The 22,840-nt window shown below is 44.5% G+C and overlaps 1 protein-coding gene across 2 annotated transcripts; it reads right to left on the bottom strand.

Moving 5' to 3' along the window:
- Positions 1 to 217: 217 nt before the first annotated feature.
- Positions 218 to 19,796, bottom strand: TMEM50A (transmembrane protein 50A). 2 transcript variants are annotated; one of them, XM_033956706.1, is made up of 7 exons: positions 19,579 to 19,731; positions 19,338 to 19,439; positions 17,012 to 17,124; positions 12,964 to 13,031; positions 11,598 to 11,690; positions 3,478 to 3,538; positions 218 to 525 (listed from the first exon to the last, which is right to left on the bottom strand). In XM_033956706.1, the coding sequence occupies exons 2-7, from the start codon at positions 19,428 to 19,430 to the stop codon at positions 480 to 482; spliced, it is 474 nt and encodes a 157-aa protein (XP_033812597.1). In that variant the 5' UTR covers positions 19,431 to 19,439; positions 19,579 to 19,731; the 3' UTR covers positions 218 to 479. The 2 variants fall into 2 exon arrangements, with proteins under 2 accessions (XP_033812597.1, XP_033812596.1); XM_033956705.1 differs by lacking the exon at positions 19,579 to 19,731 and adding an exon at positions 19,772 to 19,796 and having other exon boundaries at positions 321 to 525.
- Between the last annotated feature and the right edge of the window lie 3,044 nt (positions 19,797 to 22,840).

Below are 22,840 nucleotides of genomic sequence, written 5' to 3'. Positions count from 1 at the left end.
ATATTCATTGGGGAAATCCTGAAAACCCGACTGGATTGCTGCCCTCAAGGAGGGACTTTGAGATCCCTATTTTTCAAAATACCAATCAGAAACTACTTTATAGCATTTAATGAAAATGATAAACTTTACATACAGAGTAGAGTATCACACTGAGTAGACATTAGATTTTCTGAAAAACGACCAGCTATTTCTCCAAACAAACATAAGACTGACAAAGTTTCAAGAAAACTAACTTACAGTGATTTCTTTATTTTATACATTTCAAATACAGGTATATGCAATATTTAAATCAATACTACTTAAAAAATAAACATAAAAAAGCCCACATAAATGCAAAAACAGGTATTCAGCATCTCATTATTTTACATATTGGGTTTGGTGCCACAAAAGCTCAAACATAGTAGCAAAGAACAGGTTCTAGAATATTGGAAGTGAGTGTTGGGAGAGAAGCAAGGATGCAAGGGACTGCTGGAATACATTCACTGCCATAAATCTTCAGTGCGACCAAACTTGAACACCAGCCCCCTGTTGAAGAAACAAGGAAGAAGTGACAACTCTGCTCACAGATACCAACTTTCAAATGCCAGCAATAAGGTATCTTTCAAAATGATCTACCTTTTCCCTTCCTTTCCTCCTCTGTCAAGTTTGGGCCCAACTAGTCAATTTTCATAATTACATTACATTAGTGATTTCTATTCCGCCATTACCTTGCGGTTCAAGGCGGATTACAAAAGGAGTTATTTGGCCATTTCCAGAGGAATTGAAGAGTAGAGTGAGTTGCTTCAGAGAATTGGGATGAGTCTTGCGGTGTTAGTTTGTCTTCAAGGATTTCTTGAATAGCATGGTTTTTATTTCTTTTCTGAACAATTTGTAGTCTGCGGTCGTTATCAGTAAATTGGAGAGTTGGTAGTCTAGTTTTTCTGCTTGTTGGGCCCTGATGGCATGAACAACATGAGGAAGGACCTAGCGAAGCTTGAAGAACGGTCTGAAATTGGGCAGCTAAGATTTAAGGCTAAGAAATGCAAGGTCATGCATTTGGGCTACAAAACCCGAGGGAATGGCACTGTTTAGGGAGTGAAGAACTTTTGTGCACGAAAGTTCTGCAGGACTTGGGAGTGAAAGCATGTGATGATCTTAAGGTGGCCAAACAGGTTGAAAAGGTGACAATGAAAGTTAAAAGGATGCTAGGGTGAGGTATAGGGAGAGGTATGGCCAGTAGGAAAAAGGAGGTATTGATGCCTCTGTATAAGAATCTGGTGAGATCTCCAATTCTGGAGACCACACCTTCAAAATGATATAAACAGGATGGAATCCGTCTAGAAGAAGGCTACTAAAATGGTCAGTGGTCTTTGTCATAAGGCATATGGGGACAGACCTTAAGATCTCAATATGTATGCTTTGAAGGAAAGGTGAATGAGGGGAGATATGATAAGAGATATTTAAATACCTATATGGCATAAATGTGCATGAGGTGAGTTTCTTTCATTTGGGAAAGGAAGCTTTGGAATAAGAGGGCATAGGATGAAATTAAGAGGCAACAGTCTCAGGAGTAATCTAAGGAAATATTTTTTTTACAGTAGTAGATGCTTGGAATAGTCTTTCAGTACAGGTGGTGGAGACAGGCAGTCTGAAATCAAGAAAGCATGGGACAGGCATGTAGCATCGCTTAGGGAGAGGAGGAGATAGTGAATGCTGTGGTTGGGCAGACTGGATGGGCCATTTCACCTTTTATCTGCCATCATGTTTCTATAACCATAAAGCTCTCTGATCTCACAACGCAAGTGTTAAGAGTCTTGACTTATAACAATAATGCTCTATGACCTCACAATGCAGGTGTAAAGAGCCTTAGCCAATAGGGAGAGACGGCGATAGTGGATGCTGCAGATGGGCCATTGGGCCATTTGGCCTTTATCTGCCATCATGTTTCTATGTATTTAAAAGCATGTATCAAAATAGCAACACCTGGTATATAGATAACTGGTGCTGCATTTGCGATCTTACCAGGTACTTGTGACCTGGATTGGAAACAGGATACAGGGCGTCATGGATCTTTGGTGTGGATCACTATGATAATTGTTATGTTTTTATCCAGACAGTAGCAAGGTGGAGCATGAGTGGTCTCAAATTATCCAGAAAGCAAAAAAGGCCATCAAGTTACTCAAATTAACTGATTAAATATTGCTGCTATCTGGATAATGCAAGTGGTCACCGCTCTGTCTTGATATTTATGTTGAGTACCTGATTGTAAACCACTTAGGCTATAAGTGGTATATAAATAGTAAGCCTAGACCCCTCCCACCTCAACCCACCCACAGGCTCACATTACATATATAGAGCCACCCACCAATCATCCTCCACCTGTTGCCCAACCAAATCTAACCAATATAGAACAAAAGTAACCAAATTAAAAATATAATTCAACAACCCCAATGCTATACCTTAAACTTATAATTAAGTTTAAGTATAGCATTGGGGTTGTTGAATTATATTTTTAATTTGGTTACTTTTATTCTATATTGGTTAGATTTGGTTGGGAAATCCTACCCATCATGTGCTTTCCTATCCCAGTTACCAACTGGGGCAGATATGCTGACCCAAAAAAGCCCTCTCAACACAGCCCCCACAACCAGAGAGGAATCTCCTTTTCCTCATACACCCCACACAGCAAAAAAACATATCCATCTCCCTCATGAAAGCCAGATCAGTACATAATAAAAGACATCCTACTAAAAGACCTCACAGACTGGGACTGGAACAAATTCCAGACTGCTAAAACCTGGCTTAAAGACAATGATAGTTACACCAAGTATATGTCCCTTACATTATCACATTTTTAGCAGGCTCTAGTACACAGAAAAGAAGTAACAGCCATTACCTGCCCATGACAAATGGATTGCAGAGAAATGTATATTGGTACTAGATCTCAATATGTGTCACATTAGGTTAAAAACTTGTATTAAAAAACATGCCCTGTCAAGGATAATTATGGCAAATTGTAACCTGGAAAATCAAATTGTTTGTACTAGATCCCTAGTTTGTATCAAGTTAGGATACAACCTTGTATAGTAAACTTGTTCTGTAATTATGTCGAATTGGAACCTGTCAACTATATAATATGTAGGTTTAACCTGTAAGCCGTTCTGAGCTGTCTGGGGACAACAGGATAGAAAATGAATTAAAAAAAACCCAAGACAAAAATCCCAAAAACAAAAACATGCTGAATATTGATCTAACTGGTTCCATCCATCCAGAGACATACACCAGCCTCTACATGAGCCAAAAGCAATCATAAAAATACCGAACACTGCAGCACGGCCCTAGCTGGTTCTCAATGTAGCTCCTCACTGGAGGCAAATCTCATGCATCTTCGATTTGGAGAGGCTGGGTGCAGCCCAAAACCTGTGTGTCCTTTTGCTGGTTCTGTATTTAAAAACAGAACACACTTGCAGTGGAAGAACTGAGATGAAACTAGCTTACCCAAAAAAGATAAATGCATTCTGGAAAAACACCGCTATCCCAGGGTATACATCTTTACCACCTGTCGAAAGAAGGACACAAAAGTAAGATATTACAGACTCAAATTTCCAAAGCAGATCCTGGAATGTGCATTCATTCTCAAAAAATGGTTTTAAAACTCCAGATCAGTGTTAAGTGGGTAAAGGTTCTATAGGACAGTGTTTTTCAACCTTTTTACACCTATGGACCGGCAGAAATAAAAAAAATTATTCTGTGGACCGGCATCGGTCCGTGGACCGGCGGTTGAAGAACACTGGGCTTAGTCATGGATCAGACTCCGCCCATCTCTACCCAATCTCCACCCCAGACCCCACCCCCATAAGAGTACTAATTTCACCTTGCACGTCCCTTGCCTCACCTGGAAGCCTTTCCTCTGACGTTGCAACGTCAGAGAGAAGGCTTCCGGTTTAGGCGCAGGATGCCCGTAGGAGCCACTGCCCATGGCTTTGTGCACTGAATCAGTTAGGAAGAAGGAGCTGGCTCGAAGATAATGCCGCATCGATCGCACCGTGGACCGGCGGTTGAAGAACACTGTGCTAAGTCGTGGGCCAGACCCCGCCCATCTCTACCCAATGTCCACCCCAGACCCCACCCCCATAAGAGTACTAATTTCACCTTGCACATCCCTTGCCTCACCTGGAAGCCTTCCCTCTGACGTTGGAACGTCAGAGAGAAGGCTTCCGGTTCAGGCGCAGGATGCCCGTAGGAGCCACTGCCCGTGGCTTTGTGCACTGAATCAGTTAGGAAGAAGGAGCTGGCTCGAAGATAACGCCGCATCGATCGCACCGTGGACCGGCAGTTGAAGAACACTGTTTTGGGCCTGATGCACGTGCTGGCCCTGTGGACCGGCAGGAAATTTCTGTGGACCGGCACTGGTCTATGGACCAGTGGTTGAAGAACACTGCTATAGGACACATATTCAGGAGGTAGACAACAAAATGAAAGAGGTAACATTCATAACAAGATAAGACCAAGGGGTTCATCTACCTCACACCCTCTTGTGTGACAGTGGCCATGCAGGTCTTTATCTGCCATCCTCTAATATGTTAGTATGCCTGTCCCGCTCAGGCAGGCTGTGAGGTCTTTATGTGTTGACATTGGTCACTAAGATGGGCAGAACCCTAATTTCTGAACTATTTCTCCATATAGCACAGTTACTTACCGTAACAGGTGTTATCCAGGGACAGCAGGCAGATATTCTTAACACATGGGTGACGTCACCGACGGAGCCCTCGGTACGGACCTTTTTAACTAGAAGTTTCTAGTTGGCCGCACCGCGCGTGCGCGAGTGCCTTCCCGCCCGACGGAGGAGTGCGTGGTCCCCAGTTAGTATAAGCCAGCTAAGAAGCCAACCCGGGGAGGTGGGTGGGACGTAAGAATATCTGCCTGCTGTCCCTGGATAACACCTGTTACGGTAAGTAACTGTGCTTTATCCCAGGACAAGCAGGCAGCATATTCTTAACACATGGGTGACCTCCAAGCTAACAAAGAGGGAGGTGGGATGGTTGGCCATTAGGAAAATAAATTTTGTAACACAGATTGGCCGAAGTGTCCATCCCGTCTGGAGAATGCATCCAGACAGTAGTGAGTAGTGAATGTGTGAACTGAGGACCAAGTGGCCGCCTTGCAGATTTCCTCGATGGGCGTGGAGCGGAGGAAAGCTACAGAAGCAGCCATAGCTCGGACCCTGTGGGCCGTGACAGTTCCTTCCAGTGAGAGACCGGCCCGAGCGTAGCAGAAAGCAATACAGGCAGCAAGCCAATTGGAAAGTGTCCGTTTGGAGACAGGGCGACCCAAACGGTTGGGATCGAAAGACAAAAATAGCTGAGGGGATGTCCGGTGAGCTCTGGTACGATCAAGATAGTAAGCAAGGGCACGCTTACAATCCAGCGTGTGCAACGCCTGTTCCCCAGGATGCGAGTGAGGCTTAGGGAAGAAGACGGGCAGCACAATGGACTGGTTAAGGTGAAAAGCCGAGACCACCTTGGGAAGGAATTTAGGGTGGGTACGCAGGACAACCTTGTCATGGTGAAAAACAGTGAAAGGTGGGTCGGCAACCAGTGCATGCAGTTCGCTAACCCTCCTGGCAGAGGTGATGGCAATTAGGAAAAGCACCTTCCAGGTAAGAAGCCTGAGCGAAGTTGTGGCAAGAGGCTCAAACGGAGGTTTCATGAGGGCTGAGAGAACCACATTCAGGTCCCAGACGACAGGAGGAGGCTTGAGAGGCGGTTTGATATTGAAGAGCCCTCTCATAAATCTGGAAACCAGAGGATGAGCCGTGAGGGGTTTTCCGAGAATAGGCTCATGAAACGCAGTGATGGCACTGAGGTGGACTCTGATGGAGGTAGTTTTGAGGCCAGCATTGGACAGTGAGAGCAAATATTCCAAGACAGTTTCCACCGCTAAGGAGGTGGGTTCCTGATGATGCCGGAGACACCACGAGGAGAATCTGGTCCACTTCTGATGGTAACATTGGAGAGTGGCCGGTTTCCTGGAGGCGTCCAAAATGAGGCGGACCGGTTGAGATAGATTCTCCGGAGAGGTCAGCCCGAGAGAAACCAAGCTGTCAGGTGGAGCGAAGACAGATTGGGATGCAGTAGAGACTGATGCTGCTGCGTAAGTAGAGTAGGAAACACAGGAAGTAGAATGGGTTCCCTGGAGCTGAGTTGGAGCAGGAGTGAGAACCAGTGTTGGCGAGGCCACCGAGGTGCGATAAGAATCATGGTGGCGTGATCTTTGCGGAGTTTGGACAAGGTCCGCAACATCAGAGGAAGTGGAGGGAAGGCATACAGGAACCGATCCCTCCAATCGAGCAGGAATGCATCCGGAGCCAGACGGTGAGGAGAGAAGAGTCTGGAACAGAATTGGGGCAGCTGATGATTGTGAGGTGCTGCAAAGAGGTCCACCTGCGGAGTGCTCCATTGAGCAAAGATGGAGAGCAGAGTCGGAGAGTCCAACGTCCACTCGTGAGGTTGAAGGATGCGGCTGAGATTGTCGGCCAGAGAGTTCTGTTCGCCCTGGATATAGACCGCCCTGAGAAAGAGATTGCGGTCCGTGGCCCAGGTCCAGATGCGCAGAGCCTCCAAACAAAGGGGGCGAGATCCGGTGCCGCCTTGCTTGTTTATGTAGTACATGGCGACTTGATTGTCTGTGCATAGGAGGAGGACTTGAGGACAGAGAAGATGTTGGAAAGCCTTGAGGGCGTAGAATATGGCTCTGAGTTCCAGGAAATTGATGTGATGACGACGTTCCTGTGGGGTCCAAAGTCCCTGGGTGCGTAGATCTCCCAGGTGAGCTCCCCACGCATAGGGGGACGCATCTGTGGTGATGATCATAGAGTGGGGGGGCAGATGAAAAAGTAGACCCCTGGAAAGATTGGAGGAGTTCAACCACCATTGGAGAGATTGCTGAAGAGATGATGTCACAGAGATGGGATGAGAAAGAAGATCCGTAGTCTGTGACCATTGGTTGGCGAGAGTCCACTGAGGTGTACGAAGGTGGAGACGTGCCAGAGGAAGGACATGCACCGTCGAGGCCATGTGACCCAGGAGGACCATCATCTGTCGGGCAGGAATGGAGGGATGCATGAGTACCTGACGGCAGAGATGGAGCAGGGTCTGCTTGCGATCGGAGGGGAGAAAGGCCCTCATTAGCGTGGTGTCCAGAACTGCTCCAATGAATTGAAGTCGCTGGGTGGGAAGCAAGTGCGACTTGGGGTAGTTGATCTCGAACCCCAGGAGGTGGAGGAGAGAGATGGTGTGATGAGTGGCTTGTAGCACGAGTTGAGATGAAGGTGCTTTCACCAACCAATCGTCCAAGTAGGGGAACACCTGGAGGTTGTGAGACCTGAGGAAGGCCGCTACCACTATAAGGCACTTGGTGAAGACCCTGGGCGAGGAAGCGAGGCCGAACGGTAGCACTTTGTACTGATAGTGGTGGTGCAGTACCTGGAACCGCAGGTAGCGGCGGGAACTCTGATTGATGGAGATGTGAGTGTAGGCCTCTTTGAGGTCCAGGGAACATAGCCAGTCGTGTTGAGAAAGAAGAGGGTAAAGCGTGGCAAGGGAGAGCATTCTGAACTTTTCCTTGACCAGACACTTGTTGAGGTCCCTGAGATCGAGAATGGGACGGAGGTCTCCCGTCTTTTTGGGAACCAGGAAGTAGCGGGAGTAGAATCCCTGACCCCTTTGATCTGGAGGTACTTCTTCGATGGCATTGAGAAGGAGGAGGGATTGAACCTCCCTCAGGAGGAGGGGGGTTTGAGATGAGTGTGAAGCAGACTCTACGGGAAGGTTGTCTGGTGGAAGAGTCTGGAAGTTGAGAGAGTAGCCGTGGCGGATGATGTTGAGGACCCACTGGTCCGACGTGATGACTTCCCAACGGCTGGAGAAAATGGTGAGACGACCCCCGATAGGCTGTGGAAGAGGTCGTGAGGGAGGATGACTGGCTATGCCCTGGAGAGAAGAGTCAAAAGGGCTGAGACTGTTTAGCAGGCTGAGGCGGCTTAGAGGGTTGAGTGGCCTGAGAACGAGCCTGGGCATGGTGCTGCTGTTGACGAGGTCGCCGAGATTGTTGTGGAGGCGGATTGAGTGGCCTGGCTGAGAACCTCCGCTGGTAAGATGATTGAGGCCGATAGGGTCGAGCAGGCGGAGCCTTCTTTTTTGGCTTGATCAGGGTGTCCCACCTGGTCTCATGGGCCGAGAGTTTCTGGGTGGTGGAATCCAGGGACTCTCCAAAGAGTTCATCCCCGAGACAGGGGGCGTTGGCCAAACGATCCTGGTGGTTGATGTCCAGGTCGGAGACTCTGAGCCAGGCTAGTCGACGCATAGCTACGGCCATGGCAGAGGCCCGAGAGGTGAGCTCGAAGGAGTCGTATATTGAGCGGACCATGTATTTTCGCATCTGGAGAAGACCAGAGATGTGTTGCTGGAATAGCGGGACCTTGCGCTCAGGAAGGTACTTCTGAAGGGCAGACAGCTGTTGGACCAAGTGTTTTAGGTAGAAAGAAAAATGGAAGGAATAGTTGTTTGCCCTGTTGGCCAGCATGGCATTTTGGTAAAGCCTCTTGCCAAATTTGTCCATGGTCTTACCTTCTCTGCCAGGAGGGGTAGAGGCATAGACACTGGAGCCCTGAGTCTTTTTCAAAGTGGATTCCACTAAAAGGGACTCATGGGGCAATTGAGATTTGTCAAATCCAGGTATAGGGATGACTCGGTAAAGGTTGTCCAGCTTACGGGGGGCTCCCGGTACCGTGAGGGGAGTTTCCAAGTTCTTGTAGAACGTTTCCCGTAGGATGTCATGTACGGGAAGCTTGAGGAACTCCTTAGGAGGTTGCTCAAAGTCTAAAGCCTCTAGAAAGGCTTGAGACTTTTTCGAGTCAGATTCTAGAGGAAGGGACAGGGCAGCAGACATTTCTCTCAGAAATTTAGTGAAGGAGGACTGCTCTGGTTTAGAGGTGGCATCGGGTGCCGATGGTTCCTCATCAGATGAGGAGGGATCCTCCTCGGTACCGAGTGGGGTCTCCTCCCACAAATCAGGGTCTCTGACCTCTGGTGCATGTCGAGACACCGGGGTGGAGGGCGCGGTGTGGCGAGTCTTGGACAAAGACTTACCAGAGCGCACTGAAACGGTACCAGGGGAGGACGATCGGCGCCGTTCTCGGTCCCGAGAAGAATGCCGTACCGCCTGGTGCCGAGGAGGATCCACTGTGGTCTGAGAATGAACCACCGGATCGGCGTGAAGGTGTTGAGCCGAAAGGATCGGCATAGAGGTGTTTACCGGTACCGAAGGAGTGGACACCGGAGGCTCGGTGCGGGGCTCGGGCCGGTCTGGTACCGGAAGGAGCGGTGCCAGGATAGAGGGTAACAGTTGTTCAAGTTGTTTCTTCAACTGCTCCTGAAGCTGAGCCTGAAGAATGACCGAGATACGGTCATCTAGGGGTGGCATCGGAACCGCTTTCTTTTTCTTCGGTTCCTTGGATGCCGCTCCACGCCCCGGCGATGAGGAGGCCGATGACGAGGCACTCACCGATATCGGGGCGGAGCGCTTGCGGGACCGGTGCGATGCCGGTAGGGACGGTGTCGCCACCGTAGCTGGAGGGCGCTCGAGGGAAGAGGAAGGCTTCTTAGCCGGCTTACCTGGCGCCAGCGGCGCCGATGCGGGGTCGGTCGGTGTCGAAGTCGACGGTGCCGATTTTTGAGGTACCGCGGTGGAAGGTGAGGAGTCCATCGCCGACTCGGTGCCGAAGAGAAGAGTTTGTTGGATTCTTCGGTTTTTAAGTGTTCGTTTTTGCAGGGTGGCACAGCGGGTGCAGGAGTCCGCCCGATGCTCCGGACCCAGACACTGCAAACACCAATTGTGTGGGTCAGAAACGGAGATCGGGCGTGCACACCGCTGGCACTTCTTAAAACCGACCTGCGGGGGCATGAAGGGGAAGATGGCCTCCGCAAAATCGAAGTCCGAGGCCTGTATAATGGCAACAGGCCCCGCCGGGGCAAAAACGAAAGAAAAAGGAAAAAAATGAAAGTTTTTTTTTTTTTTTTTTTTTGCAAATCAAAGAAAAATAAACCCGAAGGTAAAGAGAGGAAAAATTAGGAAAAAAACGCGAGCGGGAAGGCGAAAAAGTGATTTCAACGGCCGTTGAAAAAATACACGCGTCTTCTTCGCTCCGCGGAAACGAAGAAACTGGGGACCACGCACTCCTCCGTCGGGCGGGAAGGCACTCGCGCACGCGCGGTGCGGCCAACTAGAAACTTCTAGTTAAAAAGGTCCGTACCGAGGGCTCCGTCGGTGACGTCACCCATGTGTTAAGAATATGCTGCCTGCTTGTCCTGGGATAAATATTCTTACAGCATGATTATTTTGAAACTAGGGTTCTCCTGTTGGACCAATGCCTTTGAAGCATCAATGAAATGTGAACATTTTCCAGTTTCTCCTTATTGCAGGCTGCAGTCTACTAAGGATGCTGCAAATAAAAACATATACTGGATAAGACAGATTTGATAAGTTGTTTTTAATTTGCATTCTCCTGAGTATGAATCCTGGTGAGGCTATATGAGCGCTCCTTATTCAAGTCAGTTTTTGTTGGCACAATATAAACATGATTAAATACATGGATCGTGTGTTCGGTGAATTTCCCACTTTCTAATGTTGGGGGGAGAAGAGTCAACTCCTTTGCATACCTCTTCTGAGGTAGTTGTCCTTAAGCTATATAGCGAGTGTGGGTATCGTAACTTGCTTGACATTTTTTATTGTAAGCCATTGTTGTATTTGCTTGTGTTATTTCTTCATCAAACAAATTTTCACATAAGGTATTGGGCACAAGGAGGGGGGCAGAATTGGAAATTTGTGTCTGAAGAAATTGAACCTGTTGTGATTGTCTATGATCAATTGTTTGTAATGTATGTTTTTATAATTGGTTCAGTAATAAGATTTAAACATAAATACATGGATAAGTTAAACGTTTTAGTTACATAAAGTTACAGAAATAAATTTGTTTTTCATCAGATCAGTGGGCAAAAGGATAACAGCTTACAGGCTGTGTTTTCTTTGAGAAGGAAGCAAAGATAAGGGCCTAGAATAAAATCAGTAGACTGGGAGAGGAGTCTCATTGTGCAAGGGAGATACCGAGTGGCCATATTTAGAAACTTTTGTACATAGTTCCCAGCTGAGGGCTGTCACTAATGATGGAACTAAATCATTTCGGATGGGAGTATAAAACAGATATAAAAACCCCTTCCAAAGCCTAACAATAGCTGGTGCCAATCAAACCGAGACCTGAAAGGAGCAGAAAATGGCTGGACCCAAAATTTAAAGAAAATAAAACCAAAACAATAACCTGCATCATATAAGAAAATTCCACAACATATTACTTGTATTTAAATTAGAATGTAAACGTTTATCTTTAAAACATATCGGCATATTTTAAATTACATTTTTATGCTTTATATTTTCTGTAGCAGTGTTCTGCAACTAGCAACTATATAACCTTTTAAATAAAATTGCAAATTCTTTTGCCTATGTTGTCTATTTTAACTCTGCAATATTAAAGACATTGCCACATCTACTGAAAAACATCTTACCATTAACAACATAGCCCCCAAAAAGGATCCACATAGAAGCAATTAAGGAGCCAAAAGCCATCATGAAACCGATGAAGAGCCAAACACGGGCACCTTTAAAAGAAATAATACCTCATTAATTTGGAGGCGCTTTGGAATAGCCACACACAAACAACATAGGAGCTACCCTACAGAGTCAGCCCAAGGATTCATCTAGTCCAGTATCCTGTTTAAAATAATTGCCAAGCCTAGTCGAGCACCAAAAAAAGGAGCACAATTCCATGCTATCAGCTCCAGGGATAAGCAGTGGCTTTCTCCGGGATGTCTTTAAAAACAGTTTATGGACTTTATCTCCAGGAATTTGGCCAACCCTTTAAAATAAAGTTGCACTACATTTTACCAGGCTTCACTTACTTGCAATGAGTTCTAAAGTTTAACTATACACCGAGGCCCAGATTTTATAAATAATGACTAAAGTTAGGAACCTAGATTGGCTATCTAAGTGCCCAAAATTATTTAAAAAGCACATCAGTGCCAGTAATTGCCAGTTGACCTTAACTGCACTTAATTGGATGGTAGGCACCTAGTCTAAGGCACCCTCCAGAAAGCAGGCGGACTGAGGGCATATTTTACATGCAGATGCCTGTTTCGAACTTAGGCACCTGTATTTATGCCATGAAAACCCTGGCATAAATATGGTTCACCTAAGCCCACTTTAGTCACTGCTAGGCACATTTATATGAAGTGCGCCTGATTTTTATAAAATCATGTCTAAGTTTTAGCCACCATTTCTAGGATTGGGCCCCCGAGTGAAAAAAGATTCCCCTCATCTCATTTGTTTTAAATATATCATTTAATTTCATGTTAAGTCTGCTAGCCTTTATAATCTTTGAAAGAGTAAATAAATAGAGACAGTAGCATAGCAAGGGAGGTTGATGTCTAGCATTGCTGCGCCGAGCGCCCGCCACTCTTCTCCGTTATCTGAGCGCCCTTGCCCCCCAAATACATCTTGAAATGTTCGCTGACATGAGCAGCATTTTCCACCTGCTGCTCGCACCAGCCCTCGGCACCCTTCTGACATCACGTCCTTGCCCTGCGACTGGAAAGTGACATCAGGAGGAAGCCGAGGTTGACGATTTAAGTGGCCCTGAGAAAGTGGTAGGGCAGTTCCCAGTTCTTGGGCTGTCTAGACAGAACAGGTCTCTGTCCCAGCACCACAGCCAAAACTCCATTACAGGATTCAGCTGTCAAAATACACATACTAGGAGGCTCGCTTTATTAAAGACAAGAAAAAAACAATTCTGGTCCTACAAAGCGAGGTGAAGAAATGTAGTCACAATGTTTAAAAGCTGCCAATTCAGCTGCTTGGGATTCAGACACACATTACCTGTTTGCCCTAGGCACCCTTCACTGTAACTATCACCACGAACTTGACCATTGGACACTGCGTTAATCCTGCATAAAAATAATAATCAGTGGGATCAATGTGGAAACACACACTTCAGGAGACAGATTCTTGCTTCCATAGGAGGCTTATTGGTACAGCCACATGTTTAAGTGGGAGAAAATTTTCACATCTTTGTTGCATCTTAAATATTAAAAAAAACAACCCCGAACAACCCCCAAAACAGTGGAGGAGTAGCCTAATGGTTAGAGCAGTGAGCTGAGATCCTGGATAACTGGGTTCAATTCCCACTGCAGCTCCTTGTGACCCTGGGCAAGTCCCTTAACCCCCATTTGATTGAGGTACAGAACTCAGTATGAGCCCACTAGGGACAGAGAAAATACCTGCATATATGTAAACCGCTTTGATTGTACCCTCAGAAAGATGGTATATCAAATCCATGACCGTTTACCAGCAAAAGCTATTCATTGTGAAAAAGTAAAAGCTATTTTTCAGACTTTTATATATCTAAAATGCATATAAATAAGCATACATTAGGAATTCAATCAATTACGTACAAGAACTTAGGACACTTAGGCCCAAATTCTGTAACCAACGCCTAATGTTAGGCCCCTATTTTGGAGGCTTCTATCTAAATTGAATAACAAGCTCAATTAAGCTTTTTAATCAGCAATAATCGAAACTTAGGCGCCTATGAAGAGCAATCCTGTAACAAGGCGCCTCTAAAACTTTAGGCGGCCTTCAAAAAAATAGGCATGTTAGGTGTGGGCGTGGCTACGTGTTATGCACCTTGTTATAGAATCGCTGCTCTTAAGTGTGCTTAAGCGCTCGCATGACCACTTTTAGTTGTGCCTAGAGCTGGCCTATTTCTTGCGTGCCTCCAAAATAGGTGCCGCTCAGCACGATTCACTAAACAGCGGCCAACTGTACTTGAATCGTGCTGAACGGTGCCTATATCAGCACCTAACATTTGGGCGATTCTTATAGAATTTGCCCCTTATTATTTGAATAACTGACAATAAGCATCCATTTTCATTATTATTATTATTATTATTATTATTTGGTAAAGCAGCAGCTTGTGGGGTTTTTGGACAGGATAGATGTATTCTATTTCAAAAGGCATGTATGACTGGTCATAAATGCATATTGCAATATTGGTTACAAAGAGATCCTCCAAGTTATTGGCGTTGAAGGAATCAATTCCATCGTTTAATTTTATTTGAGGTTTTGGAGGTTCGTAAATTTCCTAAAAGAGCACGTTTATTTTAAAAAATCTGGGACCCTTGTATACAAAAATTATCCTCAGAAGCAAGAAGTATGATTCTTAATACTTTATATTAAATTTAAGTAAATGTTTTTAGTATTTTTATTTATTTGGTATTTCATGTCACCTTTCATTCTAGGGTAGGGAGGGAAATAGGAATGATGATTTTAACATATATTAAATTACTTGAAATGCATTTCTGTTTAATTCATTTATTATAATCTAATAATTAAAAAAAAACAATCTAAAGTATAAAAGGGGGAAAGATAAGGGGTTAAGGGGGATATAGGAAAAAATAGATTAGGTCTATAGAAATATTTTGGAGGAATGATAAAATATGTATGCATATGTTTTATTATGAATTTAGTTGTAATGAATATTTCTTTGTATCATTTTATTCTATATTTATTTGATTCTTTCAATAAAATGTTATAACATAGAAAAAAAAAAGAAATCTTAACAATCAGACTCTTATTTAAACTAGAGAGTTGTACGGGGACAGAAATCCCACCCATCTCCGCCAGGATCCTCTCCGTCCCCACACATCCCCGTCAGGATCCTCTTCGTCCCCACCAGGATCCTCTCCTTCCCCACACATCCCCGTCAGGATCCTCTGCGTCCCCACCCATCCCTGCCAGGATCCTCTGCGTCCCCACCTGTCCCTGCCAGGATCCTCTCCGTCCCCACCCGTCCATGCCAGGATCCTCTCCGTCCCCACCAGGATCCTCTCCGTTCCTACCTGTCCCCGTCAGGATCCTCTCCGTCCCCACAAGGAATTACCTCCATCTCCGCCCGTCCCCATAAAAAGCAGCAATTACTTCTGACAGGATCATCAATTCCACAGTTTCTTTTGTGTTTGCGCTGCTGTTTTCCTTGTGGAGTCTCTTTGGTGGAACCCTTTTTTTGTTTTCTGTTCAGATAATTAACTTATAAACCTCCTCTTTTACTAAGGCTGACGTGTCCATTATATTATATAGACGAACCCTGCTTCCAAAGCCTTCCAACCCCGTGGGCCAGAGGGGGGTCCCCGTGGGAATCCCGTGGGTTAGGGGGGATTCCTGCGATCCTCGTTCCCGTGCAGACCTCTAATTTAAACCCTGAACATGTTTCTTTTTCCCCGCCCTATCACCAAAGCAGAATTAACTATGCTTTCCAGATCTGAAACCTCTAGAAATCACACTCCTTAGCCACTAACAAAAAAACAAGAAAGGAAATCCAGTCTAAGACCACCAGTCGTAAACTATTTAAACATGAACCCCCTCTCCCCTTTTATCAAGCTGTGCGAGCTAAATGCTGAGCCGTCCAAAGGAATAGAATTGGCAGCTTAGCATTTAGCACAGCTTGATAAACGAGGGGGTAAATAGGGAAGGGTAGTCAGGGATTTGATATACCTCCTTTCTGTGCTACAACCAAAACAGCTTACATTTATTATATGCATGTGGGCTCACAATCTTTGCTTTCTGTTCTTGGGGCAAGAGAGTTACTGCCTTGGGAACAACCTGCACACTTTTTTTTTTGGGGGGGAGAGGGGGTAAACGCATGGTCTTATTTCCCTAATGCAGATTTGTAAGCAAAACGCCAGCCACCATCGATTGGACCAAGCTGTTTCTTCCAGAAAATAACATGAATGACTCTGAACTCTACATGTTACTGCTGAGACATCTTGCCTTCAGAGTCTGTGAATTCTGTCTCTATAGTATCATTAGCAGGTCTGAGGAGCATGAGCTGAGTCCACTGAGCCAGAGGCAGCAGAATAGGGTTGGCCACTGGGGCTATGGACCAACTAATATTTTACCCTGTGTATGTGTATCATTTGTGATGTACTTGTTAAAACTGCACTATTACAACAGTACCTGGACAATTTACATATAATAAATTCAGACCTGCCAAGTCTCCCACATTCCGCAAGAGACTCCTGCTTTGGCAGGTTATCTCCCACATTCCTACTTCATAACCTGAAACTCCCTCTGAGGATCGGAGCAGTGTTCTGCCCATCTGTCCTTTTGATCACTTTTCTCCTCAACAATGAATTTCCTGTCTAATTACTTCTCTTTCTTCTTCCCCTCTTGAAGTCAGTTAATTTGTACCTTTGCTTAATCTTTTGTAAACCGCATAGAACTTCACGGTATTGCGGTATATAAGCTGTTATTATTATTTTTTTTTTTTATATTGAGATAAGCTGACTTATTTTCATGAACTGTTGATAACCTTTTGAACACAACTCCTTTCATGACACTATATAACAGCATTTGTACTAACGTGAGACGTTAAGATTCAATCTATGGAAAAGTTTTCCCATTGAAGTTCAAAGGCAAATTGTCCATTGAACTGGGTTCTAAGGCTTTTTCTTTTCCTCACTGAGGATTCTGAATTTCAATACATGGATATTTTGTTAAGACAACAATTTTGTTTGTTTATTTATAATCCGCTTTTAACAAAGCGGAGTACATCATAACATACACAATAAAATTAACTAATAGCATAACAATCAGCATACAACAATCAAAAATTCCACACATCATAAAATCAAAAAACAAACAAAAAAAGACAGAACAGCAGCAATATTATCCAAACATCAACTTTTCTTAAGAGGCTTGCTGTGGAATTTTGCAATAAATCTAACCCAGTTCTCTTGGTTCTCAGCCCACTGCATTAACTTTTAGGCTATTCCTCCACCTGGCTTTTAGACAGAAAAGTTTCAATAGTTTAGAGACGAATGTTTTTTAAGTACAGGTGAGAAGCATCTATAAGTTCTACTCTACTCACATTAAAAATGCCACAGTTGCGATTACACCACATGCATGGTATGAGTGATTCAGTTGGTCCGATTGTGGATATTTTACTGCCGCATCGATAATGATCCACCAGCCTGTGAAGAACTGTTCAGAATATGAAACCTTAAAATATATGATACCACAACCTTGCAAAATATTTAGATGGTAGAATCAGTGCATAATAGTCAAAACAGCGACTGACAGTTCAGTACAAATGCAGCAAGCCGGCTGAGTTCCATGCAAACATAAATTCTGTATTGGTCGCCCAAAGTTTAGTATGCTATTTGCAAACTGCACCTTAGGGTAGTCCAAAAAAAATACAAACAAGTTCATGGGACATGACTGCCACAAGTCTATTTTTGTTCTGTCTGGCCACTGTTAATTGTGCCAAATGCTAAGCCTTTTGGTGAACATTTAGACGTTGCTCAAAAATTTTTAATTCACCTTCTTGCCACGTGTTTTCATGTGGCACTTATTTATTACTCGGGACCACATCAATCATGGCTCATTTCTTCATTCCTTATTTTTACTGGGGTAAAAAATTTTTAAACTGTATTTTGATTCCCAAATTTCTAACACACTGTTAACAGGGGATGCTAGTTTGAAAATTTAACTACTTTCCTTCTAGAAATATGCTTTCATGGGTTTGGGTCCCAATTTTAGTACTGCATTTTAGTAATGCTCTAACCTTACTAAGCTCCTCTTTTTCAGAACATGAAGAGCCTTTTAAAAAAAAGAAAAAACCATTTGACCAACTTTCTGTTTTTTACAAGGATATTAAGCAAATCCATTCACATTTTCCTTACTAAATCTCCGAGGGGATTTTGTGTTTACTGGCATATTGCTTGTGTTATATGCTTCCCCTTGCTGTTCTCTACTGATTTTCTCATTTTAAGGCTTATTACAATCCTTTCTTAACTTTCATGAAATCTATAATAAAAATATTTTTTATCAGGAGGTTATTTTCTCCACAGTAAACCACAATGTCATTCTAATTTTATACTTCATAGCATTGGCTTTTCTTTCTTTCTAAGATAGTTCCTCCTTTTTATCCTTTAAGGCTATTCTTTTCAGGAGAATCTTGCTTTCGTTGCTTACAAAATTTATTTCCCTTTTCATTTGTATTTAGTCTGCTGGTCCATATGAGTGCATTAGCAGGTAGTGCTTCTTGAATCTTTTTTGGGAGGTCTCCAAGCTGCTTTCAATTCCTAACTCCTGCCCATCCTGCCTTATCATTCCCGCTGTAATTCCCCACCTGGGCATTGTATATAGATATACCTATTTTGTTCATTTTGCATGTCCTACCCTAGACTGCAAGCTCTTTCAAGGAAGGGCTGCATATGCCTGGTAGTGCTACAAAAATATGTGACAGTGGTAACAGTAGATGTCTTGATATGAAGCTACACTCGGCAGCAACATTACAGCAAAATACACTAGATCAGGGGTGTCAAAGTCCCTCCTCGAGGGCCACAATCATCAGGTTTTCAGGATTTCCCCAATGAATATACATGAAATCTATTAGCATACAGTGAAAGCAGTGCATGCAAATAGATGTCATGCATATTCATTGGGGAAATCCTGAAACCCCGACTGGATTCCGGCCCTCGAGGAGGGAATTTGACACCCCTGCACTAGATGCACAGAGCAGTTTCCTAGAGCAGGGGTCTCAAAATCCCTCCTTGAGGGCCGCAATCGTCGGGTTTTCAGGATTTCCCCATGCACTGCTTTCAATGTATATTCATTGGGGAAATCCTGAAAACCCAACTGGATTGCGGCCCTCAAGGAGGGACTTTGAGATCCCCGATATAATGTGTACAGTGCTGTGTACCTAAGAAATGATTAGTAGTAGTAGACATGAGAACACAGTAATGGTGCTAAATGCATCCCAAGAGGGTATTAATTTTCTTTCATAGTGAGCCTCTTAATTATGTAGAAAGTGATTTTCTGGCAGAAGTTACAGTAGAAGGGAAGTTCACTCTATTTGCCTTCTTCCAAAGATAGGATTGGCCTAATCCAGGGGTGTCAAAGTCCCTCCTGGAGGGCCGCAATCCAGTCAGGTTTTCAGGATTCCCCCAATGAATATGCATGAGATCTATTAGCATACAATGAAAGCAGTGCATGCAAATAGATCTCGTGCATATTCATTGAGGAAGTCCTGAAAACCCGACTAGATTGCGGCCCTTGAGGAGGGACTTTGAGATCCCTGTCCTAGAAGAAACGAGACAACAAAAAACCTCAGCAAAAACTGAAAGAGGGATGGAGTAAAGAGAGAAGGGAAACCCCCCCCCCCGGGGAGGAGGGGCGAACTGAAAACCTACCAGGACTCCGGCGGCCACCGAGGCAACGGTGTTGCGCTTCTCGCTCCAGTCGATGCACTCGGAGCACCTCACGCTGTCTAGGAAGCCGGACATTGCGTTTCCCTGAACAAAGAGAAAAGCGCAGCGTCAACAAAGGCACTTTCCCGCGAGTAAACCCGGAAGCAGAGCCGTCTGTCCTCGCGCGCTAACGCGACTGTGTGGGGGTGGGGGAGCGCTTTGCCCTCCCCCCGTCATCTCCTACCTGAGGCCGCCCACCGCGAGTCCCGCAGCTGCCCCTTCTCCGGTGCCCCCCAACCCCCTTCGACGCGGCTCCTCTTTTTTTCCACCCCCACCACCGATACGTCCCGCCGTGCCACAGACAGGAAGTCCGAGGAATCCCGCGGGGCCGGAAGTGGTTCCTGCGGGTGCTGGGAGCTGCATGGGCCAGCGGTCACCTGATCTGCTGGCGCATGCGCGCGGCAATCTTCACCTGCCGCTGGCTCGTGGGCGGGCGTCTGCGCGCGAGCCTCCCTGGGCTAGTTGGCGGCAGTGGGTAAAACACGGATCCCGCGGATCTCTTAAAAAGAAAGCGGCTGTAGCGTAGGATCCTTTGCTTTATCTCCCGCTTACCCCACGTAAACCTCATCTTAACCCCCACCTCCGTTGGGATCCGTGAAGGCCGTGGGAGTTAAAAAAAACCGAGGATCCCTGGGGCTGTTTTCTTTTTAAGGCCCTGCATTTGGACTTCCGCCTCTTATCTTCCACCTTTCATTCTAGGGTAGGGAGGGAAATAGGAATAATGATTTTAAAATATGTTAAATTACTTGAAATGTATTTCTGTTTAATTCATTTATTATAATATAATAATAAAAACAATCAAAAGTAATAAGGGGGATATAGGGGAAAATAGATTAGATATTTATCCTCGAAAGCAAGAAGTATGATTTAAATAAAGATGTATTCTTTTTCAAAAAGCATGTATGATTGGTCATAAATGCATATTACAATATTGGTTACAAAAAGATCCAACAAATTATTGGCATTGGAGGAATCAATTCCATCGTTTAATTTTATTTGAGGTTCGTAAATTTCCTAAAAGAACACGATTATTTTTAAAAATCTGGGATCCTTATATACAAAAATTATCCTCGAAAGCTACTTTATATTAGATTGAAAAAGAAGAAGAAAGAAAGGAAAAAAAAAATGGTGTTTTTTTTTGTTTTTTTAAATTTATTTATTTTTATTTAAATATTTTTGATTATTTGGTGTTTTGTGTCGCCTTTCATTCTGGGGTAGGGAGGGAAATTGGAATGATTTTAATATATATGTATGGAGTGGTGAGGGGGGATATAGGGGAAAAGTGGTTTAGATATATTAAAATATATTTTGGAGGAATGATTAAATGTTTATGCAAATGTTTTATTGTGAATTTGATTGTAAAGAATGTCTTTTTGTATCATATTGTTATATATTTGTTTGATTCTTTCAATAAAATGTTATAACATAAATAAATGTGTTGTTTTTTTTAAAAAATATTTCTATTTATTTGGTATTTTATGTCACCTTTCATTCTAGGGTAGGGAGGGAAATAGGTATGATGATTTTAATATATATAAAGTAATAAGGGGGGATATAGGGAGAAAAATGGTTTACATATATTAAAATATATTTTGGAGGAATGATCAAATATGTATGCAAATATTTGATTATGAATTTAATTGTAATGAATATCTATTTGTATCATATTATTGTATATTTATTTGATTCCTTCAATAAAATGTTATAACATAAATACCAAAAAAACAGGATCCCACGGATCGTTTGCTGTGGCCGCAAGAGGGGGAATCCGTGCAGACCCCACACCACAGCAGCTTTGGGATCCTGTTTTTAACCTGTATCTTCCCTCGCTCCTCCCCTCCACTTTCAGATTGGGGAAATTACAAATAATGATGCAGAATTTTTAAATATTGTGCATTGGATTTCCAACATTTTTGTGTGCAGGCTTCTTGCTGTTTGAATAATAGCATAGCATTACTGTTGTATGAAAAAAAAATACCTTCCACCCCTGCTGGTTGCTTTTCGGTGTGTGGTTACAGTTACTTTATTTGGTATACAGCCAAACCTTGGTTTGCGACTATTGTGCAAGACGAGCAAAAACATTCTTGCAAATCGTGACTCGCACACCGAGCGTTGATTCGATTTGCGAGCACCCCCCCCCCCCCCCGAGAACTGGCATCGCTCCCCCCGTGCAAAACGGCACCCTCGTCCACCCAAGCACTCGTCCATCTGGCACCAGCATGCAGCCCACAGGACGTGCCGGTGAATGAAGATCCTTCCTGTTGCCTGGGCCTTGAGCATCTGCGCATGCTCAAGGCCTTCTGGCTCGCGCTCTCTCCAAGATTCTCAAAGCTGAGGCAACAGGAAGAATTTTTGTTCACTGGCACATCCTGAGGCTGCGTGCTGGTGCCAGATGGGGTAAGGCTTCTGCTTGGGTGGACGGGGGTGCTGGTTCACACAAGGGGGTGGGGTGGAGCAGCGCCGCTGGCCTCATGGGGTGGGAGTGGGTGGGAAAGAATCAAGTGAGTTTCCCTTACTTCCTATGGGGAAGCTCGCTTTCATATACAAGTTAATTTGGTTTATGAGCATGCTTCTGGAACGAATTATGATCGTAAACCAAAGTTCCACTGTACCTCCAGTTTTCAACAAAAAAGTCAGGTTTTGCTGGTGCTAAATACTGCACGGATTTCCTGTGACCTAGCTCCCCCTTTTGCTGTGCTCAGCTTTTCAACACCCCAGTCCCCCACATGCCTTCTACCTGGGGGCCCCCATTGCAACCCGTGGAGCTAAAGCACATGGCCTTAAAAAGAAGGGATCCTCATTTTAATTCCCACAGACCTCACAGATCCCGCTCAACCCCCAGATTTTAAGGACGGGCAGTAGAGATCTGTGAGTTACACAGGATCCTTGTTTTACTCAGGCCCCTAGTCAACTGCGGTTGCCACCAACGTGGCAAGTAGGGTTAGCAGATGTCTGGGTTTTAGAAGACCCTGAGCTCGGGGCCGCGTCCGAAGGGCCTCTGAGCATGCGCAGATGTGATACCATGTCACACGCATCATCACTTCACATTCAAGCATGCTCAGAGGCCCTCCAGACGCGGCCTGTACTCAGGTAAGAAGAGACAAGGTTTGGGTGTGGGCAGAGCTGGGGGTAGGGGAAGGAAGGCAGGCACATGTCCTTGTTTCATGAAGAATGAATATGACTGTTGTGTAGACTGAATGGACTACACAGGTCTTTTATCTGCTGTCCTTTACTACCCTCCCCCCTTTTTCAAAACCAGTTTTTACTGTCAGCCGCAGCAGTAACATACCAATGCTCATAGAATTCGTATGAGCGTTGGTACAGTTTGTAAAGGGGAGGGTAGTTACAAAATGTTACAAAATAGGTGTCGGTAAGTGTTCAAAGCTAATGGTTACATGCTAGTGGGAAAATTAGCCATTACTGTACTGTTAAAAAAAAAAAAAAAT

Source organism: Geotrypetes seraphini, chromosome 8 (assembly GCF_902459505.1).
Source record: "Geotrypetes seraphini chromosome 8, aGeoSer1.1, whole genome shotgun sequence".
NCBI lineage: Eukaryota > Metazoa > Chordata > Amphibia > Gymnophiona > Dermophiidae > Geotrypetes > Geotrypetes seraphini.
This window is presented reverse-complemented; position numbering and strand designations above follow the sequence as displayed.

Excerpts from the sequence above, each read along its gene's own strand:
- TMEM50A (XM_033956705.1), bottom strand. The coding sequence starts at position 19,430 with ATGTCCGGCTTCCTAGACAGCGTGAGGTGCTCCGAGTGCATCGACTGG. Across the intron at positions 11,691-12,963 it reads AGGGTGCCTAGGGCAAACAG|GTGCCCGTGTTTGGCTCTTC; the intron begins GTAATGTGTGTC and ends TTTCTTTTAAAG. Across the intron at positions 3,539-11,597 it reads TGGGGGCTATGTTGTTAATG|GTGGTAAAGATGTATACCCT; the intron begins GTAAGATGTTTT and ends TTCTTTCGACAG.